Source organism: Mizuhopecten yessoensis, unplaced genomic scaffold (assembly GCF_002113885.1).
Source record: "Mizuhopecten yessoensis strain PY_sf001 unplaced genomic scaffold, ASM211388v2 scaffold10429, whole genome shotgun sequence".
Lineage (NCBI taxonomy): Eukaryota > Metazoa > Mollusca > Bivalvia > Pectinida > Pectinidae > Mizuhopecten > Mizuhopecten yessoensis.
The window spans coordinates 100,899-122,365 of NW_018408542.1; the positions used below are offsets into that span (position 1 = coordinate 100,899).

The 21,467-nt window shown below is 35.4% G+C and overlaps 1 protein-coding gene across 1 annotated transcript in view; it reads left to right on the plus strand.

Annotated features, from left to right (window-relative positions):
• Positions 1-20,861, plus strand: part of LOC110460547 (ubiquitin carboxyl-terminal hydrolase-like) — a 62,785-nt gene extending 41,924 nt beyond the window's left edge. Inside the window, exon 9 of the mRNA XM_021513512.1 lies at positions 18,109-20,861. Coding sequence (XP_021369187.1) covers positions 18,109-18,195 — 87 coding nt within the window. The 3' untranslated portion in view covers positions 18,196-20,861. The remainder of the gene's footprint in view (positions 1-18,108) is intronic.
• The last annotated feature ends 606 nt before the right edge of the window (positions 20,862-21,467 follow it).

The window sequence follows — 21,467 nt, forward strand, 5'->3', positions numbered from 1 at the left end:
GAGTACAGTGTGGTTCTGGTGTCGTTTGGAGTACAGTGTGGTTCTGGTGATGTTTTGAGTACAGTGTGGTTCTGATGTTGTTTTGAGTACAGTGTGATTCTGGTGTTGTTTGGAGTACAGTGTGGTTCTGGTGATGTTTGGAGTACAGTGTGGGTCTGGTGATGTTTGGAGTACAGTGTGGTTCTGGTGTTGTTTGGAGTACAGTGTGGTTCTGGTGTCGTTTGGAGTACAGTGTGGTTCTGGTGATGTTTTGAGTACAGTGTGGTTCTGATGTTGTTTGGAGTACAGTGTGGTTCTGGTGTTGTTTGGAGTACAGTGTGGTTCTGGTGTCGTTTGGAGTACAGTGTGGTTCTGGTGATGTTTTGAGTACAGTGTGGTTCTGATGTTGTTTGGAGTACAGTGTGGTTCTGGTGTTGTTTGGAGTACAGTGTGGTTCTGGTGTCGTTTGGAGTACAGTGTGGTTCTGGTGATGTTTTGAGTACAGTGTGGTTCTGATGTTGTTTGGAGTACAGTGTGGTTCTGGTGTTGTTTGGAGTACAGTGTGGTTCTGGTGTCGTTTGGAGTACAGTGTGGTTCTGGTGATGTTTTGAGTACAGTGTGGTTCTGATGTTGTTTGGAGTACAGTGTGGTTCTGGTGTTGTTTGGAGTACAGTGTGGTTCTGGTGTCGTTTGGAGTACAGTGTCGTTCTGGTGATGTTTTGAGTACAGTGTGGTTCTGATGTTGTTTGGAGTACAGTGTGGTTCTGGTGTTGTTTGGAGTACAGTGTGGTTCTGGTGATGTTTGGAGTACAGTGTGGTTCTGGTGTTGTTTGGAGTACAGTGTGGTTCTGGTGTCGTTTGGAGTACAGTGTGGTTCTGGTGATGTTTTGAGTACAGTGTGGTTCTGATGTTGTTTTGAGTACAGTGTGATTCTGGTGTTGTTTGGAGTACAGTGTGGTTCTGGTGATGTTTGGAGTACAGTGTGGGTCTGGTGATGTTTGGAGTACAGTGTGGGTCTGGTGATGTTTTGAGTACAGTGTGGTTCTGATGTTGTTTGGAGTACAGTGTGGTTCTGGTGTTGTTTGGAGTACAGTGTGGTTCTGGTGATGTTTGGAGTACAGTGTGGTTCTGGTGATGTTTGGAGTACAGTGTGGGTCTGGTGATGTTTGGAGTACAGTGTGGTTCTGGTGTTGTTTGGAGTACAGTGTGGTTCTGGTGTCGTTTGGAGTACAGTGTGGTTCTGGTGATGTTTTGAGTACAGTGTGGTTCTGATGTTGTTTTGAGTACAGTGTGATTCTGGTGTTGTTTGGAGTACAGTGTGGTTCTGGTGTTGTTTGGAGTACAGTGTGGTTCTGGTGATGTTTGGAGTACAGTGTGGTTCTGGTGATGTTTGGAGTACAGTGTGGTTCTGGTGATGTTTGGAGTACAGTGTGGGTCATGTTGTGTTTGGAGTACAGTGTGGTTCTGATGTTGTTTGGAGTACAGTGTGGTTCTGGTGTCGTTTGGAGTACAGTGTGGTTCTGGTGTCGTTTGGAGTACAGTGCGGTTCTGGTGATGTTTAGAGTACAGTGTGGTTCTGGTGATGTTTGGAGTACAGTGTGGTTCTGGTGTCATTTGGAGTACAGTGTGGTTCTGGTGATGTTTTGAGTACAGTGTGATTCTGCTGATGTTTGGAGTACAGTGTGGATCTGGTGATGTTTGGAGTACAGTGTGGGTCTGGTGATGTTTGGAGTACAGTGTGGTTCTTGTGTTGTTTTAGAGTACAGCATGGTTCTTGTGTTTGAAGTTTAGCATGGTTCTCATGTTATTTGCAGTATAGCATGGTATTTGTGTTGTTTGAGGTTAAGCATGGTTCTCATGTTATTTGCAGTATAGCATGGTCCTTGTGTTGTTTGAGGTTTAGCATGGTTCTCATGTTATTTACACCGGTACAGGGATATCTGGGAGCTAGTACTAATAGTACAGACTATCACAGCAGATTGAGCTATTAGGAGATACAGTACATGGTACCCAAGTCCCTTCAGGTGACACAAGTAGAAATGCCTCCCTTAGGATTCCAGTCCTGGCACTGAGCCAAAACAGCTTGATGTACTGTTCACAGTTGTAATAAAAAAAAGAATACCATCTGAGCAGACCAATGTTTAGAGACTTGTTGCCATTAAAAGTATGCTCATGTGTCATGGGGATTTATACTGCAGATATTAATGGTACAGGTATCGTTATATATGTGACCTACACAATATTTTACAGCAAGTTTCCTGTTGGTAGATCATACATGTAGTTTATCTGCTACATTTTACTTAAATGTTGTCACAGTGGATATGATTCTGTTAAAATCATATTCAATTTAAGCTAGGAATATTTAATAAGTCTTAATATTTTGAAGGTATAATTACCATCTCAAAAATGACACAATCAAAATGTAACTAACTTTCAAATTAATGATATTTAAATATTGTAAAATACTTTATTGCAAATAATTTGAAAAAGTAACCATACTAGAGTTATTTCCCTTCCATTAGTATGGCATAGGAACTTTGTACTTGATAACCCCAGATCAGCTGTTGATGGCGCATCGTTTGGTCACTGTCCCTAGGATGTACCAGATTGTGACCTGTTCCCAGTTTATGTACTTTTATTGTTATATTTACTGTATAATGTATTGATATAATATGAAATTTCTGTGTTGGATTTGTATCTTACCTCTACTAAGCCCACAACTACATGTAACGCTTGTTTGTTTCGAGTAGAGCAATGGAGGCAGTTATCGACAGTCTAAGCTTCAAATTTTTTTTTCCAGTTTTCCGTTTTGCGTAAGTTATTTTATGATGGCATTTCGAAGAAGTCGGGAAACGTACTCTATTTCATTATCTGCAATAAGCGTACATGTGACGAATCGCGGGAGAAATCATTGTTTTGGTGGCATTAATGACAGGGGGTAGTTATCGAGAGGTGGAGGTAGTTATCGACAGCTAAATTAAAATGTTAATTATTTCTATTATTAATCTCTCATAATACATTCATTTGTTCTGACGTGTGTCCAATTGCTTAAAAAAGGTATAAACATGTCAAGTGATATGTCAAGTCATAAATGTAAACAAACACGCTCCCTTTTCTGCACGCATGCGCAAACAGTCACCGTCACAGCATTTTGATCAAACACATTTTCTGGTTCCCTTTCAATATGGTGTCCCACCCCAATTTCCTATTATTTTGATCCCCAGTGATGCATTCCAACAGCCCAAACATTTTGAATTATGATGCATTTATCCTACAATGATAGAGATCAGAAATTTAATTCAAGAAAACATAATTGAATCTTCTTAAAATAATCATTGTGGAAATGTTTTTAGGTTCTTAATGTTCACAAGATAATTAGTTATGTACCTCCTGCCTAACAGAACATTTTTCATCAACATTTGATCTATGTAATTGATTACTTTTCAAGATATATTATATTCTGTCTATATATGACTGCAGTGTCTTCAAATATTGATATTTTTCATAATTTGTAATTGCAGTTTATATTGAGCATATTTACAAGACTTATCTACATGGATTTTATTGAGACATTTGGATTTTTTAGTATTTTAGTTATGCTTGTAAAGTTATGTCTGTTACTGGATAGACTTTAGCATACTATTGTTGTCGGGCACATGTTCTCACCTTTCACAATTCTCGATATATATATATATTGAAATCATACAGGCAACTTTTAAGTACAAGTCATTCATAAAAATATGCTTTTAATGGATAAAACAAAAATTAATTGGTATTTTTTTTACATACTGTCGATAACTACCTCCGATCCTCAAATTGTGGCAGTTATCGACAACCCTATTTCCGACCTTAACAATACCCCAGATGTAGATAATACGCTGACAAACGTTGCAGACGCTTCATGAGTGAAGTTGGATTACACCATTATGTGACAAATATTTCAGAAAAAAATGTTATCAAAATTCGAAGTGCCAAACATGTCTTATCGGGGCCCGTAAGGGAGGTTTAAAAACAGGATCGATTCTTCTCTTTGGAAAAAAAAGTTCAGAAAATTTGTTGAACCGGTGTTGTCTGAATGGAACGGTTCCGAGGGATTCCGAAAAGGTAAGTGTACCTATCAAAAACACTGAGTGTCTGAAAAACGGTTCGTAATCGATCCAAAACGAGATGAATAGAACCGGGGGTTGATAATACCCCCCTGTCGATAACACCCTCCGTTGCTCTACAGGACATTGAAACAAAATGTTTATCACAAAAAAACAAAAACAAAAAGTACTTTATGATAATAAATTAAAGCAAGGTTCAACATCTTATCACAGGCTTAGTCTAACCTGAAACACAAATACAGTATTATGGCCTATGACAAATAATGAGATTTCATAGAAAGATTGAATTCTATCGAGAGTGATAGGAGGTCAATGCATTGATTTCCTAGATCATAATGAATATACGTCATTAGTTGATTGCTGGGTATGATATTTTATCCAATCTATATAGAGATAATTACCTGAACTTGAACTTTACAATACTGTCAATAGAATGATATATAAATCCTGATAGTGATTGTAAAACCAAGTCAAGGTTGCAGGTTCAATTATTAGATTGTATTGAGATCAATTCAAATATAGTCACAGATTTAAATCTTTTTCATTCTAAAAATATCCCTAGAGAAGTTTAATAAATTGATAAAAAGGATTATAGCATCACTACTGGTGAACTGTGCCATGTTGTAGTAGAGAAATGAAAAACACTGAGCCCCCTTCCCGGCCATAGGAGTCAAATGTGTTCAAATATAAACACAGCTTTTCTATTGTCAACAAGGCCTAGAGTATTGCTATTTGACCTGTAACATGGTTTTATAAAAAAAAAAAAAATCATTAGTTAACTTACCTCTGAAAAGAAAAGTTCACTATAATTTTTATGATTAAATAACAAAAGTAGGTTGTGTTGTAAGATTACCGTAAATAAACCAAAAAACCTGAATGTTTTTGGGATACTTGTTTATGGGGGATGCAGATATATACCATATGACACTTGTACATGTACAAGCCAAACTGCCCAGGAATGAGCATTTCATGTCCTACAATTAATTCTGAAAAACAGGAGACAATTTCCTGGGACAGGGTCACAAGACCTTAGAGAGCATATGATTCATTTCAATAAGCTCAACCATATTTGCCCTGAACTCAGAGTATATAAGTCTAATGAAGGTTACAAATTTTAAAATGCATAGGTCAGGAAATAACAGAATTAAAGGCTGTCATGTGGTTGGTTTTGAAGTGAATGTTAAGTGCGGACCGAAGCTGAAATATGATGGTAATACTATGAAGTCTAGTATGGTAACAGTTGGTTCTGTCCCCAGATAGGTAATGCTGACTCATTACTACAATATTCTCAAAGTTGCAGGATTGCTAATTGCTCAATATCAAACCGCTCAAATGTGCACTTGATTTCATAAAACGTAACAGGTTTTGATGTTTTAAATGAATTATCAAGATGAGGAATATTATTTGATAAGTAGAAATAAATTTGCCACACTAAGATTTTCCCACTCATTGCCCTGTTAAATGTACAGCTATTATTTAGCGGTACCAACCACAAACAAGATATCCATCACATTTTTCTGATGTAACTTCTGCACAAAGACTTCAAATCTCATACTTGAATGATTAGAACTTTATCATTTTATGGTTTTCCAACATGTTAAAGAATGTGTTAAAGTAAACATCAAAAGGCTGTGGAATTCTACAGTCATCAACAAGAATGATTATCTACGTATGTAGACCAACATGGAAAAACCCAGCTTTTCTGGTTCCAACAGAGAGGGCCAAAGGGTTCTTTTCTGCATGTTTTTTGGATGATTTTGTGATTATGATCTGTGAGTCACTTATGCTAAGAGGTGTACTTGATACAGAATGCTACACTTGCCAGAATCCTAACCAATACTACCCCCATATCTGTGTCATTATTTGGCACTTTTGTTTCAAATTATGAGGTACATTTGGTACAAGTCACGTTTAGTCAGCTTGTGGCCAGAAAATCATCTTACTTGTAGTTCAAAACTTAAGGTCATTAACAGTTAAATCATCCATTGTTTTGTGTTATCTTAATATTGAAGATGCTTGACGAACAATGTTAAAAGATTCCAAAGTGAAATTGATCAGATTTGTAAGGGGAAAGATTTTATCTTTCACACCAGAAAGTTGACTAGGCATGACTTGTACTATGAGAAATATCTCTGGTACAGCTAGGACTTCCTGGTCTTATCTGGTGCTACGATTACTGGTCATCATAATCAGAAAGTTGTTTTGTATCAGTTTCAGCTTTACATGCTTAAAGACTAGATCAAGTACTACAATGTTAACAACTATAATTCAAAAAACTATTTTTTAACATATATATAAGTTTAATACTTCCTTCAGTATGTGATTTATGTTAATTTCACGTTTTATTTTAAACATAAATTTGAAATTCATTTCTTCTATCAAAATTCATTGTCTTCACTTTTATATTATGATGTTATGAAACTTTTGATGTTGCCAAAAAACATTGTAGGACATTTCTACCTTTAGAGCTATTTCGTAACTGATAGCACTGCATCTGGTATTTTTAGCTGTAACTCATCTGCAATGTATTATGAAATAATTCTATGTTTTGTGATCATTTTTAATTTTTGAAAACTAGTAAAAATGCATAAAATAGGTACCAAGATATGTGTAAAAGGAGCTTCAAGCATATGTATTATTTATAACTCATTAACCTCTGAAATTTCATAATGAACTATTCCAACCTTTGAATTGGAAAGAGTTCAAATATCTCTTCAGGGGTGAATGAGTTGAATAGAATGAGTCAAGATGTGATAATGGGTTATAACATGTATCTTATGTGTTGGTTTCACAATCAGGATGATGAATTAAGAGTAACATGTTTGGTAACCCCCTTGAGGTGGAATTTCTCTGTCTGCCACACACACTACCAAAGTTGATGGACTCTAATATAACCAATATGATTAGACAGTTATGGACATCCCTATCTCAACCCACCTAGATTCAGTCTGGGCAGACAGATGTTTGGGAATGGTCACGGCTCCCTCTCTAACCGCTGGTTATTTATACCTCGCCCCGCTATACATATTTTGGGTAATTAGTTAATTTTTCTGACCTTTAGTACTAGTACCCACACATATAAGTCGACTGGGTCATTCCTGGACCCCACCCACTCAGTTCCATCGCATTCCTAGCCTTGAGGTCATGATTGTTAAATACAGAATGTCCACATTCATGCATTTATCTTTCTGCTTACTTCATATATATAATTAATCAACACACCAATATGTGCATGTTTTATAGTGGAATCTATAGCAAACATGATAAATTTTGATTAAAAAAATGAACAATTTTTTTTCCCCTGTATTGTTAAATCGGTGTTTGTGAACCGTTTTTTAACCAACATTTTTCCCACTAAAGTTTTATATTCAACCATAATACACAAATATACTATATGTTTACTATTTCTTATTGACTTCATCAAATGTAAGTGCATTTTTACCCGTTAAGGCCTCATTACCTAGACCATCCAGATTTCTAAATTTGGCTGTTCCTTTACACATGCAAACACCTGTAACATGATCATTCTACCAGGTATGTTGTCGTCACCTTACAACTTTTCCACCTCGACAGAGCTGACAGTGATTGTTGTCAACATTAAACATATTTATAGTAGATAATAAAACAGCCCTGCATACATTATTGTAGATGGGGGGGGGGTTGCTGTCTAATAATTTAGAATTGTTGATCAATTAGGAAATGTTTGTTGCCCCCTGTCTGTCATCCATCCATGTGCCACATACTTTGCCAAGGGCATATCTCATATATACACTTTCACCAACAGATACCAAATTTTCTATGCGAGTACCTCTTGGGATTGCAGAGTGTTGCGAACTGAAGTCAGGTACCCTACCCCTTGATATACAGAGTTATGGCCCTTTATCCACTGCATGTTACTTTGTTCAGAGAATATCCCTTATTCACGGTCATCTACAAATTTATGGGAGTACCTCTTTGGAAAGTTGAGTGTCGAACTCTCTAATTGGGTCTGGAGTTCTACAATATACAGAGTTACGGCTCGTTGGTACCAAAGTTTGTCTGGAGGTGGGGACTATCAATTGCTTGCAATACTTCTCCTTGATTTAAATACAAAATACTTTAAAGAAACTACAGTATGTCATGAAATGATAAATATCTACTACTATGACTCTATGTGTCATTACAAAAGTTTTTCTTCATTGCTGTCATGGTAACAAGGCTATATATATCTTTACAAATGTACGATGGATAGCGGAAAAGAATGTTTTCTTCATTTATTTACTTTTTTTTGTCTCCACAATGCTGAGAGTATGGAGCCCCTTCCTAAAAAGAATTTGTCTTCTATTGAGATATATTTAGGCCTGCAGGCTTCAAACAGCAAACCAGATAGGTATTGGTTTAACGATGGAGATTTAGCGGGTAGATTATAGGAGCTAGTCTATTTATAGTAACATGTCTGTGCTATATTGTAGTACACACAACAACGGTAAAAATAGACCCCAGTAAGCTTTTAAAAGGGCTGAGTTCAAGGAATGTGATGGTTCAGCAATAAATCTCAATAGGACAGGAAATTCCTAAATGTTTGTCCAATGTTTTCTATAGGCAGAAACATGCTAGATTGTATAGGAATGCACATTGCATGGACTTAGGTCATATTTCATTGCATGATATTTTTTATATGTCTGAAGGGAATTAATGAATTGTAAGTCTTTCATATGGTAATAAATTGTAAAGATTTGACAAGATAACAGCTGTGTGTCTGCATGAATGAGATGTCCCCCCTCCCCCCAAACTGACACGAGAGTTAAAATCCTAGATATATTCATCTTAATTAATATCAAATAATACAGGTACTCGGTAAATACCATCACTTGTTTGGACATGCTGCTTCCTTAATTTGTTGAATAAATGTTATTCAGATTGGATACAAGAAGATAAGGAATGTTCAGTAATATTCCCTATCATAATGTGTTGAGCACACCAGACATAGATTGGGTTTTTATTATTATGTTGTGTCATGTTTGTCACTCAGAAGGACATAAATTATCAATGGGCTACTAGACGATACAAAAACAAAACCATCTGTCACCACTATTGCTTTCCGCTCACTGATTCACTGTTTCCAACTATCACCAAACTACATGAAACTTTTGTACATGTAAAGAGATAGACACTTATTTTTATACACCCGTCAAATTTGATGGGAGTATTATAATGGAATGGCGTCGTCCGTTCGGCGTAAAATTTTGTTTGTCCGGCAACCTCCTCCTACATTTTTCGACCGATCTCTTTGAAACTTGGTATACATCATAATCATGATATGAAGTTGTGTCTCCCTTAAAAGAATTTTGACTCAACAATTTTTCCAAAAGTTATTGCCCTTTGTTCATTTCAGTATTTGATTTTCTTTGTCCGGAGATCTCCTAGCTCCTATATTTTTTGACGGATTTCTTTTAAGCTTAGTAGGCTAAATTATCATGATATGTTTGTTGTTTCCTTGGGGAAAAAAATGATTCGACAATTTTTGTAAAAGTTATTGCCTTTTGTTCATTTCAGTATTTGATTTTTTTTGTCCGGAGAATTTCTCCTACTTTTATATAGCATGTCAGCTAACCATTCTTAGAATGATACAGATCTTATTTCAATGTTTAGAAAGTATATAACACTATATGGCATTCAACGAGCGTATATTGTTCCCCCCCCCCCCCCCCCCCCCCCCCCCCCCTCCCAGTACTCTTGTTATCAGGTTATTTTGACCCTTATTTTTATCATGTTGTTTTATATATTTTAAAGAGACAGACACTTATTTTTATCAGGTTATTTTGTACTATTTAGAGATGGACACTTTATTTTGTACATGTTGAGAGATAGGCACTTATTTTTCAGGTTATTTTGTACCTGGTAAGAGATTTTGTACCTGTTACAGAGACAGACACTTATTTTTTAAGGTTATTGTGAACCTGGTAAGAGATTTCATACCTGTTAAAGAGACAGACACTTATTTTTATTAGGTTATTTTGTACCTGGTAAGAATTTCGTACCTGTTAAGAGATACACTTGTTTTTATCAGGTTGTTTTTTACTATTTAGAGATAGACACTTTATTTTGTACATGTTGAGAGATAGACACTTATTTTTCAGGTTATTTTGTACCTGTTACAGAGATAGACACTTATTTTTATCAGGTTATTTTGTACATATTTAGAGATAGACACTTTATTTTGTACATGTTAAGAGATAGACAATTATTTTTATCAGATTATTTTGTCAAAGCTCAAGGTTATTAAAGATTCTGCATTCCTCTTATTTGATTGATTGATACTTTCTGCTGACAACTTCACTATTTCTTACCTAAGCATGGTAAAGTTGAAGTTACTCGTTAAGAGGAGCACACATGCTTATTTGTGCCAGATTTTTACTGTGGCGGGTGTTATATAACGATCACATTCACAGTCATCGTATTTGTGGCATGGTTTTATCTGAATTCTGATGTATACGACTGCATAAATTGAACCATATTTCTATTAAGCCCGTGTGTGATTCAGTAAACAAGGTTGTGATTCTTCCCCTTTTCAAAGGATTTCCCCTATTTTCCTTGTTTTCCCAATGATTATAACAGTTTGGATTGTTCTGAAACATTCAAAAATTCTTTTTCATTTCGATTTCCTCCTTTTTCCAATCCCAAATCACATCCCTGACTAAACACACTACCCTTTCTGTTGACATCTATGAACATGAAATGTTTTTGTTGTGTGGACAATTATTTTTATTCTGTGATTATAGGGCACACATATTGTTTCTTAACAAGCAATTTAGAAATACTATTATATAAGTTGAGGTTTTAATAAAAATCTGAAGTCTGGTACTATCCTATTTACCTGTCCCACTGCAGGCCAATTCCACCGTAGTTTTGATGTGCCCCCTCCATTTAGTTTTGGATATACAAATGTAGCTGTAGTCCGGCTTCACTGACAGACTAGCTAGGGAACCATTTCAATAGCTCATTTGGTTAGGGCAACCGCATTGTGATTGGAAATTCAGAGTTCAAATTCCAGCCTGCTTTACCTCCGCAGCACTATTTTAATTACTTTCAGAAAATTATTGTTAATGAGCTAGATCTTAATTATTTATTTCATCTTTTTTGTTTTGAAGAACGCTTCATGAAGTATTTCAAATGATTTATGAAAGCTCATGTTATTAAGGCAGGTAAAAAAGTTACTCTGGACCCTTAGTTACAGATTTTAGCATTGGTACGGGGATCCTTAATGTTTCTCTGTTGTACCTGGTGTTAAATGGTACAACAACGTTATAAATGTTATTGTCCAGAATGTGCTGGAGATTATTTGTGATGATGAATTGATAAACTGATGATGAAAGTACCACATTAAGTGTGTTTGTTTGTACCTGTAACAGGAGCCACTCAGATAACAAAAGTCGGTCAGCTACATGTTTGTTCTGTGTAAGAAACTTATCACCTCCAGCTATTTATAAGACTTCTCAGTGTTAAAAAAATACTGGAAAAACCGTGTCCATATCCTCGCATTTTAACCATAAAATCTACAAAGATTTGAATTTGAATTAATGCATATCTAGTTCCATTACAGTACAGCTGCCGTGAAATCACATTTCTGTCAGGGTAATTTATGTTATCAAATGGTTGACCGGCTATCAGTATTACTTCATTTGTAAGCAAGGGAGATCTGCAGATGACAAGGACCCCCTGACAACCAGAGGTTTCTTTGTCCCGGGCCCTGGGAACCAGCAGGCCGTGATGGGACTTGTGGTTTCTGTTTCCTGTTCCAAACCACAACTATGCTGTTTATACCAACTACCTATAAAACTTTGGCCGAATGTTCAAAACAGCTTTCAAGGTGAACGGGTTCTTTGAGAACTCACTGGGGGGGGTAGTTTAAAACCAAATAGTTTCACCTAATTATAGTAACCCAAAAATCCATCAACCTAAAATTCCAATCATTAGATCCAATTAAATATTTGTAAATAGGTAATAGGGTGATTATGTATGATAGTACTGTCTTTCTGTTCCCTCTGGTTTGTGAATTCAGAAAAAATAAGGTCGTATTAATTCAAGTTAAATCAGAAATGTGAGAAAGTACCATTGACTTGTTTTGTTTGTTCATGCGGAAGTAATTTATCTTTAATTTGTGTACCTGACACGAGTTTTAGATTTCAGTTGAATGAGACTGCTACAATGAAATAGACTTGATATAAGTAATGCCTTGTCATGACAATGGGATATGTGGACTTTGTGAAACGCAGTACACCTACCCAAATAAAAATACCAAATTTTATACCCCATAAACTTCAGCTCACTCAAGCTTGAATCTTTGTAAAGAGAGAGTAAAGCCTATTTTGGTATATCAGGGATGAATCGGTGCATAGCAGCTAAAATAGAACTACTTTTACATGGTGTTACTATTTGGCTAGCCTGCACTTCTGTTACACTGTTACACTGTACTTTAAAAGTTCATAAGGAAACCATGCTCGTGGTTATATAACAGGATATGTTAAGGAGATGCTAATTATGCTAGGATTTCTACAGTATATTTTATTTGATAACATTTGTTTCCCTATTTTCCTTTTGTTTGGCATTTCATACTTCATTTTACAATAGCTGCATTGCACATAAAAATAAATTAAACAAAATAAAAACTAAATATGAAATAAAATTGGAAATACTTGCATTAAGAATGAATTCGAAACTTAGTTAATGTAATAACATGCAATTGACAATTAGCTAGCTTATGCAGTTCTCAAAAACATGGACGAGTCATATATTATTCATTAAAAAATTTCAATGTTTCAAAAATAGAATTCCAGGAAATGAAGTGGAAATGGAAGAGTCATAATATGTACATAAATTTCTCCTTCATCATCAGTGTATAGTGTTTACATGACTACAATGTTATGCAGTAAATACAACAAATAACACTTCCTGTAAATCTACATCCATTTTGATATCAGAATTTCAACAACTTTATGTAATGACATTGTGACATCACTTTGTAGGCAATAGATGTAATGTTATGACATTGTGACATCACGTTGAAGGCAATAGATGTAATGTTATGACATTGTGACATCACGTGGAATGCAATATATGTAATGTTATGACATTGTGACATCACATTGAGTGCAATAGCTGTAATGTTATGACATTGTGACATCACATGGAAGGCAATAGATGTAATGTTATGACATTGTGACATAACGTGGAAGGCAATATATGTAATGTTATGACATTGTGTCATCACATTGAGGGCAATGTATGTAATGTTATGACATTGTGACATCACATTGAAGGCAATAGATGTAATGTATTGACATTGTGACATCACGTTGAAGGCAATAGATGTAATGTTATTACATTGTGACATCACATTGAGTGCAATAGCTGTAATGTTATGACATTGTGACATCACATTGAAGGCAATAGATGTTATGTTGTGACATTGTGACATCACTTGGAAGGCAATATATGTAATGTTATGACATTTTGACATCACGTGGAAGGCCATAGATGTAATGACATTGAGTCATCACAGTAAAGGCAATATATGTAATGTTATGACATCGTGACATCACATTGAAGGAAATAGATGTTATGTTATGCCATTGTGACATCACGTGGAAGGCAAAAGATGTGATGACATTGTGACATCAAGTGGAAGGCAAAAGATGTGATGACATTGTGACATCAAGTGGAAGGCAAAAGATGTGATGACATTGTGACATCATGTGGAAGGCAATAGCTGTAATGTTATGCCATTGTGACATCACGTGGAAGGCCATAGATGTAATGACATTGAGTCATCACAGTAAAGGCAATATATGTAATGTTATGACATTGGACCTTACATTGAAGGCAATAGATGTTATGTTGTGACATTGTGACATCACATGGAAGGCAATAGATGTAATGACATTGTGACATCACATTAAAGACAATATATGTAAATTTATGACATTGTGACATCACGTGGAAGGCAATAGATGTAATCACATTGTGACATCACATTAAAGGCAATAGATGTAATGTTATGACATTGTGACATCACGTGGAAGGCAAAAGATGTAATGACATTGTGACATCACGTGGAAGGCAATATATGTAATGTTATGACATTGTGTCATCATATTGAAGGCAATAGATGTAATGACATTGTGACATCACAATTAGGGCAATAGATGTAATGTTATGACATTGTCACATCACGTGGAAGGCAAAAGATGTGATGACATTGTGACATCACGTGGAAGGCAATAGATGAAATCACATTGTGACATCACATTAAAGACAATATATGTAAATTTATGACATTGTGACATCACATTGAAGGCAATAGATGTAATGTTATGACATTGTGACATCAAGTGGAAGGCAATATATGTAATGACATTGTGACATCACAATGAGGGCAATAGATGTAATGTTATGACATTGTGACATCACATTGAAGGCAATAGATGTAATGTTATGACATTGTGACATCACGTTGAAGGCAATATATGTTATGTTATGACATTGTGACATCACATTGAGGGCAATAGTTGTAATGTTATGACATTGTGACATCACGTTGAAGGCAATAGTTGTAATGTTATGACATTGTGACATCACGTGGAAGGCAATATATGTTATGACATTGTGACATCACATTGAAGGCAATAGATGTAATGTTATGACATTGTGACATCACATTGAGGGCAATAGTTGTAATTTTATGACATTGTGACATCACGTTGAAGGCAAAAGATGTAATGTTATGACATTGTGACATCACGTTGAAGGCAATAGTTGTAATGTTATGACATTGTGACATCACGTTGAAGGCAATGTATAGAATATAAAAATGGAAATGTTTGTGGCCTGACAATGGTATACATGTTTTCAAACACTTTTTTTTTTAATGTGTTCAATGAATCTTAATTCATTTAGTAAGCTGGATTTGTATTTTTAGGTTGGCAAATCGATTTAGTTTAAAAATCACTTAAAATGTATACCATGTATGTGTGTTCATTGTTAATTATTTAACATTTAAATGTAGTTAAATGTAATTTAAATTACTAGTATAAGTATATACATTTCTGTAGTCTGTCCCTGACCTTGTTGTGTTGAGTTAACCAGTATTAGTATACATTTCTGTAGTCTGTCCCAGACCTTGTTGTATTGAGTTAACCAGTATTAGTACACATTTCTGTAGTCTGTCCCTGACCTTGTTGTATTGAGTTAACCAGTATTAGTATAAATTTCTGTAGTCTGTCCCAGACCTTATGTTGTACTGAGTTGACCAGTATAAGTACACATTTCTGTAGTCTGTCCCAGACCTTGTTGTATTGAGTTAACCAGTATTAGTATAAATTTCTGTAGTCTGTCCCAGACCTTATGTTGTACTGAGTTGACCAGTATAAGTACACATTTCTGTAGTCTGTCCCAGACCTTGTTGTATTGAGTTAACCAGTATTAGTATAAATTTCTGTAGTCTGTCCCAGACCTTATGTTGTACTGAGTTGACCAGTATAAGTACACATTTCTGTAGTCTGTCCCAGACCTTGTTGTATTGAGTTAACCAGTATTAGTATAAATTTCTGTAGTCTGTCCCAGACCTTATGTTGTACTGAGTTGACCAGTATAAGTACACATTTCTGTAGTCTGTCCCAGACCTTGTTGTATTGAGTTAACCAGTATTAGTATAAATTTCTGTAGTCTGTCCCAGACCTTATGTTGTACTGAGTTGACCAGTATAAGTACACATTTCTGTAGTCTGTCCCTGACCTTGTTGTATTGAGTTAACCAGTATTAGTATAAATTTCTGTAGTCTGTCCCAGACCTTATGTTGTACTGAGTTGACCAGTATAAGTACACATTTCTGTAGTCTGTCCCAGACCTTGTTGTATTGAGTTAACCAGTATTAGTATAAATTTCTGTAGTCTGTCCCAGACCTTATGTTGTACTGAGTTGACCAGTATAAGTACACATTTCTGTAGTCTGTCCCAGACCTTGTTGTATTGAGTTAACCAGTATTAGTATAAATTTCTGTAGTCTGTCCCAGACCTTATGTTGTACTGAGTTGACCAGTATAAGTACACATTTCTGTAGTCTGTCCCAGACCTTGTTGTATTGAGTTAACCAGTATTAGTATAAATTTCTGTAGTCTGTCCCAGACCTTATGTTGTACTGAGTTGACCAGTATAAGTACACATTTCTGTAGTCTGTCCCAGACCTTGTTGTATTGAGTTAACCAGTATTAGTATAAATTTCTGTAGTCTGTCCCAGACCTTATGTTGTACTGAGTTGACCAGTATAAGTACACATTTCTGTAGTCTGTCCCTGACCTTGTTGTATTGAGTTAACCAGTATTAGTATAAATTTCTGTAGTCTGTCCCAGACCTTATGTTGTACTGAGTTGACCAGTATAAGTACACATTTCTGTAGTCTGTCCCAGACCTTGTTGTATTGAGTTAACCAGTATTAGTATAAATTTCTGTAGTCTGTCCCAGACCTTATGTTGTACTGAGTTGACCAGTATAAGTACACATTTCTGTAGTCTGTCCCAGACCTTGTTGTATTGAGTTAACCAGTATTAGTATAAATTTCTGTAGTCTGTCCCAGACCTTATGTTGTACTGAGTTGACCAGTATAAGTACACATTTCTGTAGTCTGTCCCAGACCTTGTTGTATTGAGTTAACCAGTATTAGTATAAATTTCTGTAGTCTGTCCCAGACCTTATGTTGTACTGAGTTGACCAGTATAAGTACACATTTCTGTAGTCTGTCCCAGACCTTGTTGTATTGAGTTAACCAGTATTAGTATAAATTTCTGTAGTCTGTCCCAGACCTTATGTTGTACTGAGTTGACCAGTATAAGTACACATTTCTGTAGTCTGTCCCAGACCTTGTTGTATTGAGTTAACCAGTATTAGTATAAATTTCTGTAGTCTGTCCCAGACCTTATGTTGTACTGAGTTGACCAGTATAAGTACACATTTCTGTAGTCTGTCCCAGACCTTGTTGTATTGAGTTAACCAGTATTAGTATAAATTTCTGTAGTCTGTCCCAGACCTTATGTTGTACTGAGTTGACCAGTATAAGTACACATTTCTGTAGTCTGTCCCAGACCTTGTTGTATTGAGTTAACCAGTATTAGTATAAATTTCTGTAGTCTGTCCCAGACCTTATGTTGTACTGAGTTGACCAGTATTAGTATACATTTCTGTAGTCTGTCCCTGACCTTGTTGTATTGAGTTAACCAGTATCAGTACACATTTCTGTAGTCTGTCCCAGACCTTATGTTGTATTGAGTTAACCAGTATCAGTATACATTTCTGTAGTCAGTCCCTGACCTTGTTGTATTGAGTTAACCAGTATTAGTATAAATTTCTGTAGTCTGTCCCAGACCTTATGTTGTACTGAGTTGACCAGTATTAGTACACATTTCTGTAGTCAGTCCCTGACCTTGTTGTATTGAGTTAACCAGTATTAGTACACATTTCTGTAGTCTGTCCCAGACCTTATGTTGTATTTAGTTAACCAGTATTAGTATAAATTTCTGTAGTCTTTCCCAGACCTTATGTTGTACTGAGTTGACCAGTATTAGTACACATTTCTGTAGTCTGTCCCAGACCTTGTTGTATTGAGTATCACCATTTGCGTTTGATCTGATAATATTTGTTTTTGTTTCCTCTCAAATAATTACATGCATGAAGTTTGTTATGCATGTCAACAAGGATGTATCTCATGTATCCTCTTCAGAGAATTGTGTTTTCATCATATTTATATTTAAGCCTCTTGACACCATGTCGGATGAAACCCAAGTACAAACACTCAACAAAACATTCCTGTGGCTTACTGAACATGTAAACTGATCTAGTCACCTTTGGTTCTAGTTAACTCTATTTTGATTTTTGTTTTAATCCTTTTTTCACATACATATGCTACTTTCTTAGTATTAACTGCCTGAAAAAATCGGCCATAAATACAACGATATAGCCTATAGACTGTTCTATTCTATTTGTTATATTTTCAGGACTCTGTCAATGTTGTCAAGAAGTTCATGGAGCGTGACCCCACAGAGCTCAACTTTACTCTGATGGCCTTGTCCAAAGTGAACTAAGGTCATGACCTTGACATCTTGCTTTGCGGTAACATTCCTAAAGGAAGTCAGTGACATGGTTGTCTGGAATTAATGGGACACTTCCAGGATGCAGTACAATCTACTGTGGTTTTGTTCTTTTGTGTGAGCACCAGGTTTGAGGAGAAGCCATGCACAAGTACCGTCTTTGTCAAAGCTTAGTAATATTTCCATTGTGATCAAAGGTATTATGATATATTCTAAGACAAGCGTATAAGTTGTATTATGCTTTTGCGTTTCCTGTGTCGCGTGCTGCTTATCACTGGTTATATCCGAACATGTGACAAATATTTCTATAGTCACGTGTCTTTTCTTTGATTGAAGCGGATTAAATTTACTAATAAACAGGAGAAGACATGTTTGGTTCTAAATACCAAGTGGTAAGACACTTACAGTCAGTGAATTCTGAGAGCAAGTTTGACACTGGTAGATTCTGTTCTTAATTAACTAATTCATCCCTGAAGTTTCCTAATGAACTATTCAAACCTTTGAATAGGAAGAGTTCAAATGTGACTTCAAGGGTGAATGAATTAAGTAAGGTTGAAAATGTTATGGTTACAGTTTGTTGTAATGAGTTTGACCATGTATCACAGAGCGTAAATATTTGTTCCTACTAATTTTCAGCATTGTTTAGCCCTTTCACCACTGTAGACCATAATGGACTCATCCCAATAAATGCATGGTAGAGTCCACTAAAGTTACCTAGGGGTGAAAGGGTTAAGACCATCGAGATTATATTCTCACTGTTATGTAAAACATAAAAGTATGACACAATGATAAAGCCTATTGATATTTGATACCCTGTAATTTATGTCCTGGTTGGTTGGAAATTGTACCAGTACCATCAGGGTGGTTTTTTGTGTGGATGCAGAACCATTCCATTTAACCATAGTTGAAATACCCTAAAATATCAATAATAAGCATGGTTTGAAAATAGGCCAGCCTGGAAAATAAGTCTTGGATTCCTTACATTCAAACATATCTTCCACATTGGTCATAGGCAGGTTTAACAGGAGACGATCACATTTCAGGATTTATTCAAGCAACAATTGGATATAAGATTAAAAAAAAAAAAAAAAAAAAAATTAAAAAAAAAAAAAAAAAAACATTAAAAACCTGTATAACAGAATATTTAAAGAAAATAAGCCTAAGATCCTTTACTAAAACTTGAAATAAGCTGTGACTTATTGATCAGATGTTAGAGTAGCATTACCCTGTGCTTCCACCTGTAAAGTACATGACTAAATACACAGGTAAACAGTTACATGATACCTTTACCTTGTAAGTTCATGGAAGTGACCTCATAGTATGACAAAAGATGTTAGACTAAAAATGCTATCAAGAAATGTGGGCTCAGCAGCAATCAAACGTCTTATCATTCTGTCACTTATAGTGTTTGATTTTGATTTCAGTAATGGTATATATGGAAAATTCGAAATTATTTGATTCTACAGAAGGAACCACGTCATTAATTTGAGCCTCCTGTCCTTCTGTAGATCAGTAGATCAATGGTAACCTGTTAAATAAAAACAAAAGTTTTGTGATACATGAAGCAGTGATTTCTGACCTTATCATATAAATAAACTATTTCTTATTACAACAATGATGAAGGTGTAAAAGTAGGTTGGAGTTACAGTGAAAATTAACTAATGGCATGTTTGGTGCAGAATGAGCTAACTTGATATTATATGTTGTAGCGGGTTTAAGTCAGCAAGAAATGAGTGCCAGTGAGAATGACCCAATAAAGCTACTTTTTTTGGTGAAGAAACTGTTTTTGTTTTGTAAATGTTCAGCAATGACAGTTGTTTTGTTAGCCTATTGATGTTGGCTGAGTATTGGGGTCCAATGTGTTTAAGGATCTTTATTGTGGGACATATTGTAAGATATATCTATATATTTTGTAACGTTTATTTTCTACTGTTTGTATGCCTTTTCTAGCTAGTTAAGTTGCAATGCGTACTACAAACAAAATATATCCAAAGATGTTGATGTCAAAAGGAAGTTAAAACTGTATCAAGTGTGCCAGATTGTAGTCTTTCACAATACCCATGACATAGAATGTCATTGAACACCAGTGTATATAAACTAATCCCACCTGCAGTCTATATCCTCTTACAGAAGTCACAAGATAAACATTCTCTTTCTGGCATGCAAAGGTGTATCAACATTCGGTAAAGCAAAATTGAAAAATGAACATTAAACCAGTATCCCCAAATTTTTCCAAAAGACAATGAAAACAATCGGTTTTTGGTGGGAAGTACTTAAAAACCTGAACACCAAATGCACCAAAGCAAACACACATATACCTAATTCTATGGAATATCTCCCTGAACTCGTCACATGTCTGTGTGTTTTTATGCACAGCTCCAATTAAACCTGGCAGGATATTGTATATGACATGTCAGATGCACAAAATAAGAATTTTACATGAATATTCAGTGAAGGCTATGAATATTCATGTCATACCAATAGTACATAGTTATTAATGCTCTACATTATGTTGCTAATGTGCAATTATGATACAGGTTCAACCAGTTCTGTTTAGGAGTTGTTTGGCATATATGTAAAGACAATTTGAAGAGACAATTTATTTGAAGGACTAACTAGTACCTTGAATTAGAGAAGCCATTCGCATCAAGGCAGATGGGCAATAAATATATAAGCAATATATGACAAAATTATCATAAAACGGTTGATACATATGTAATTGAAAATTGTACAAAATTCATCTGCTGTAGAAAAGTTTGTAAATGTTTAAACATGTCAATGTTTGGTAAATGTACAATAAATAAATAATAATAATTTGTGAACTACTTTGAGATGACCTACAAACTAGGTTGTGATAAAGCCGTTTTTAAAAGAATCGAGAATTATTATTATCATTACTGAGGGAAACTACACGGTGCTTCTTTGATGCTGCCATAGATACCTTGGGTCCAGGCTGGATATTAACCACAATAGTATTCAATGTTAAAATAAGAAACCCTGTCTGCAGAGTTGGAAGCTTTAAAGTAGCCATACCTGCCTGTTGCCTTGTATGGTATGTAAAACAATATGTTTGTCAGTTTTACTGTATTAACAAATAAAATCCTCTGAACTGTTTCCTGTTGGGTTTTTTTGTTCACTTTATATTGTGTTTTATGGTAAATTTATTTATTTATGCTGCAGTTAGGACTTGTGTATTTATTTAATTAATTGAGGCCCCACATTTGAAAATGGAGGTGCTCAATATTAATCATAATGTCTGTCCTTCT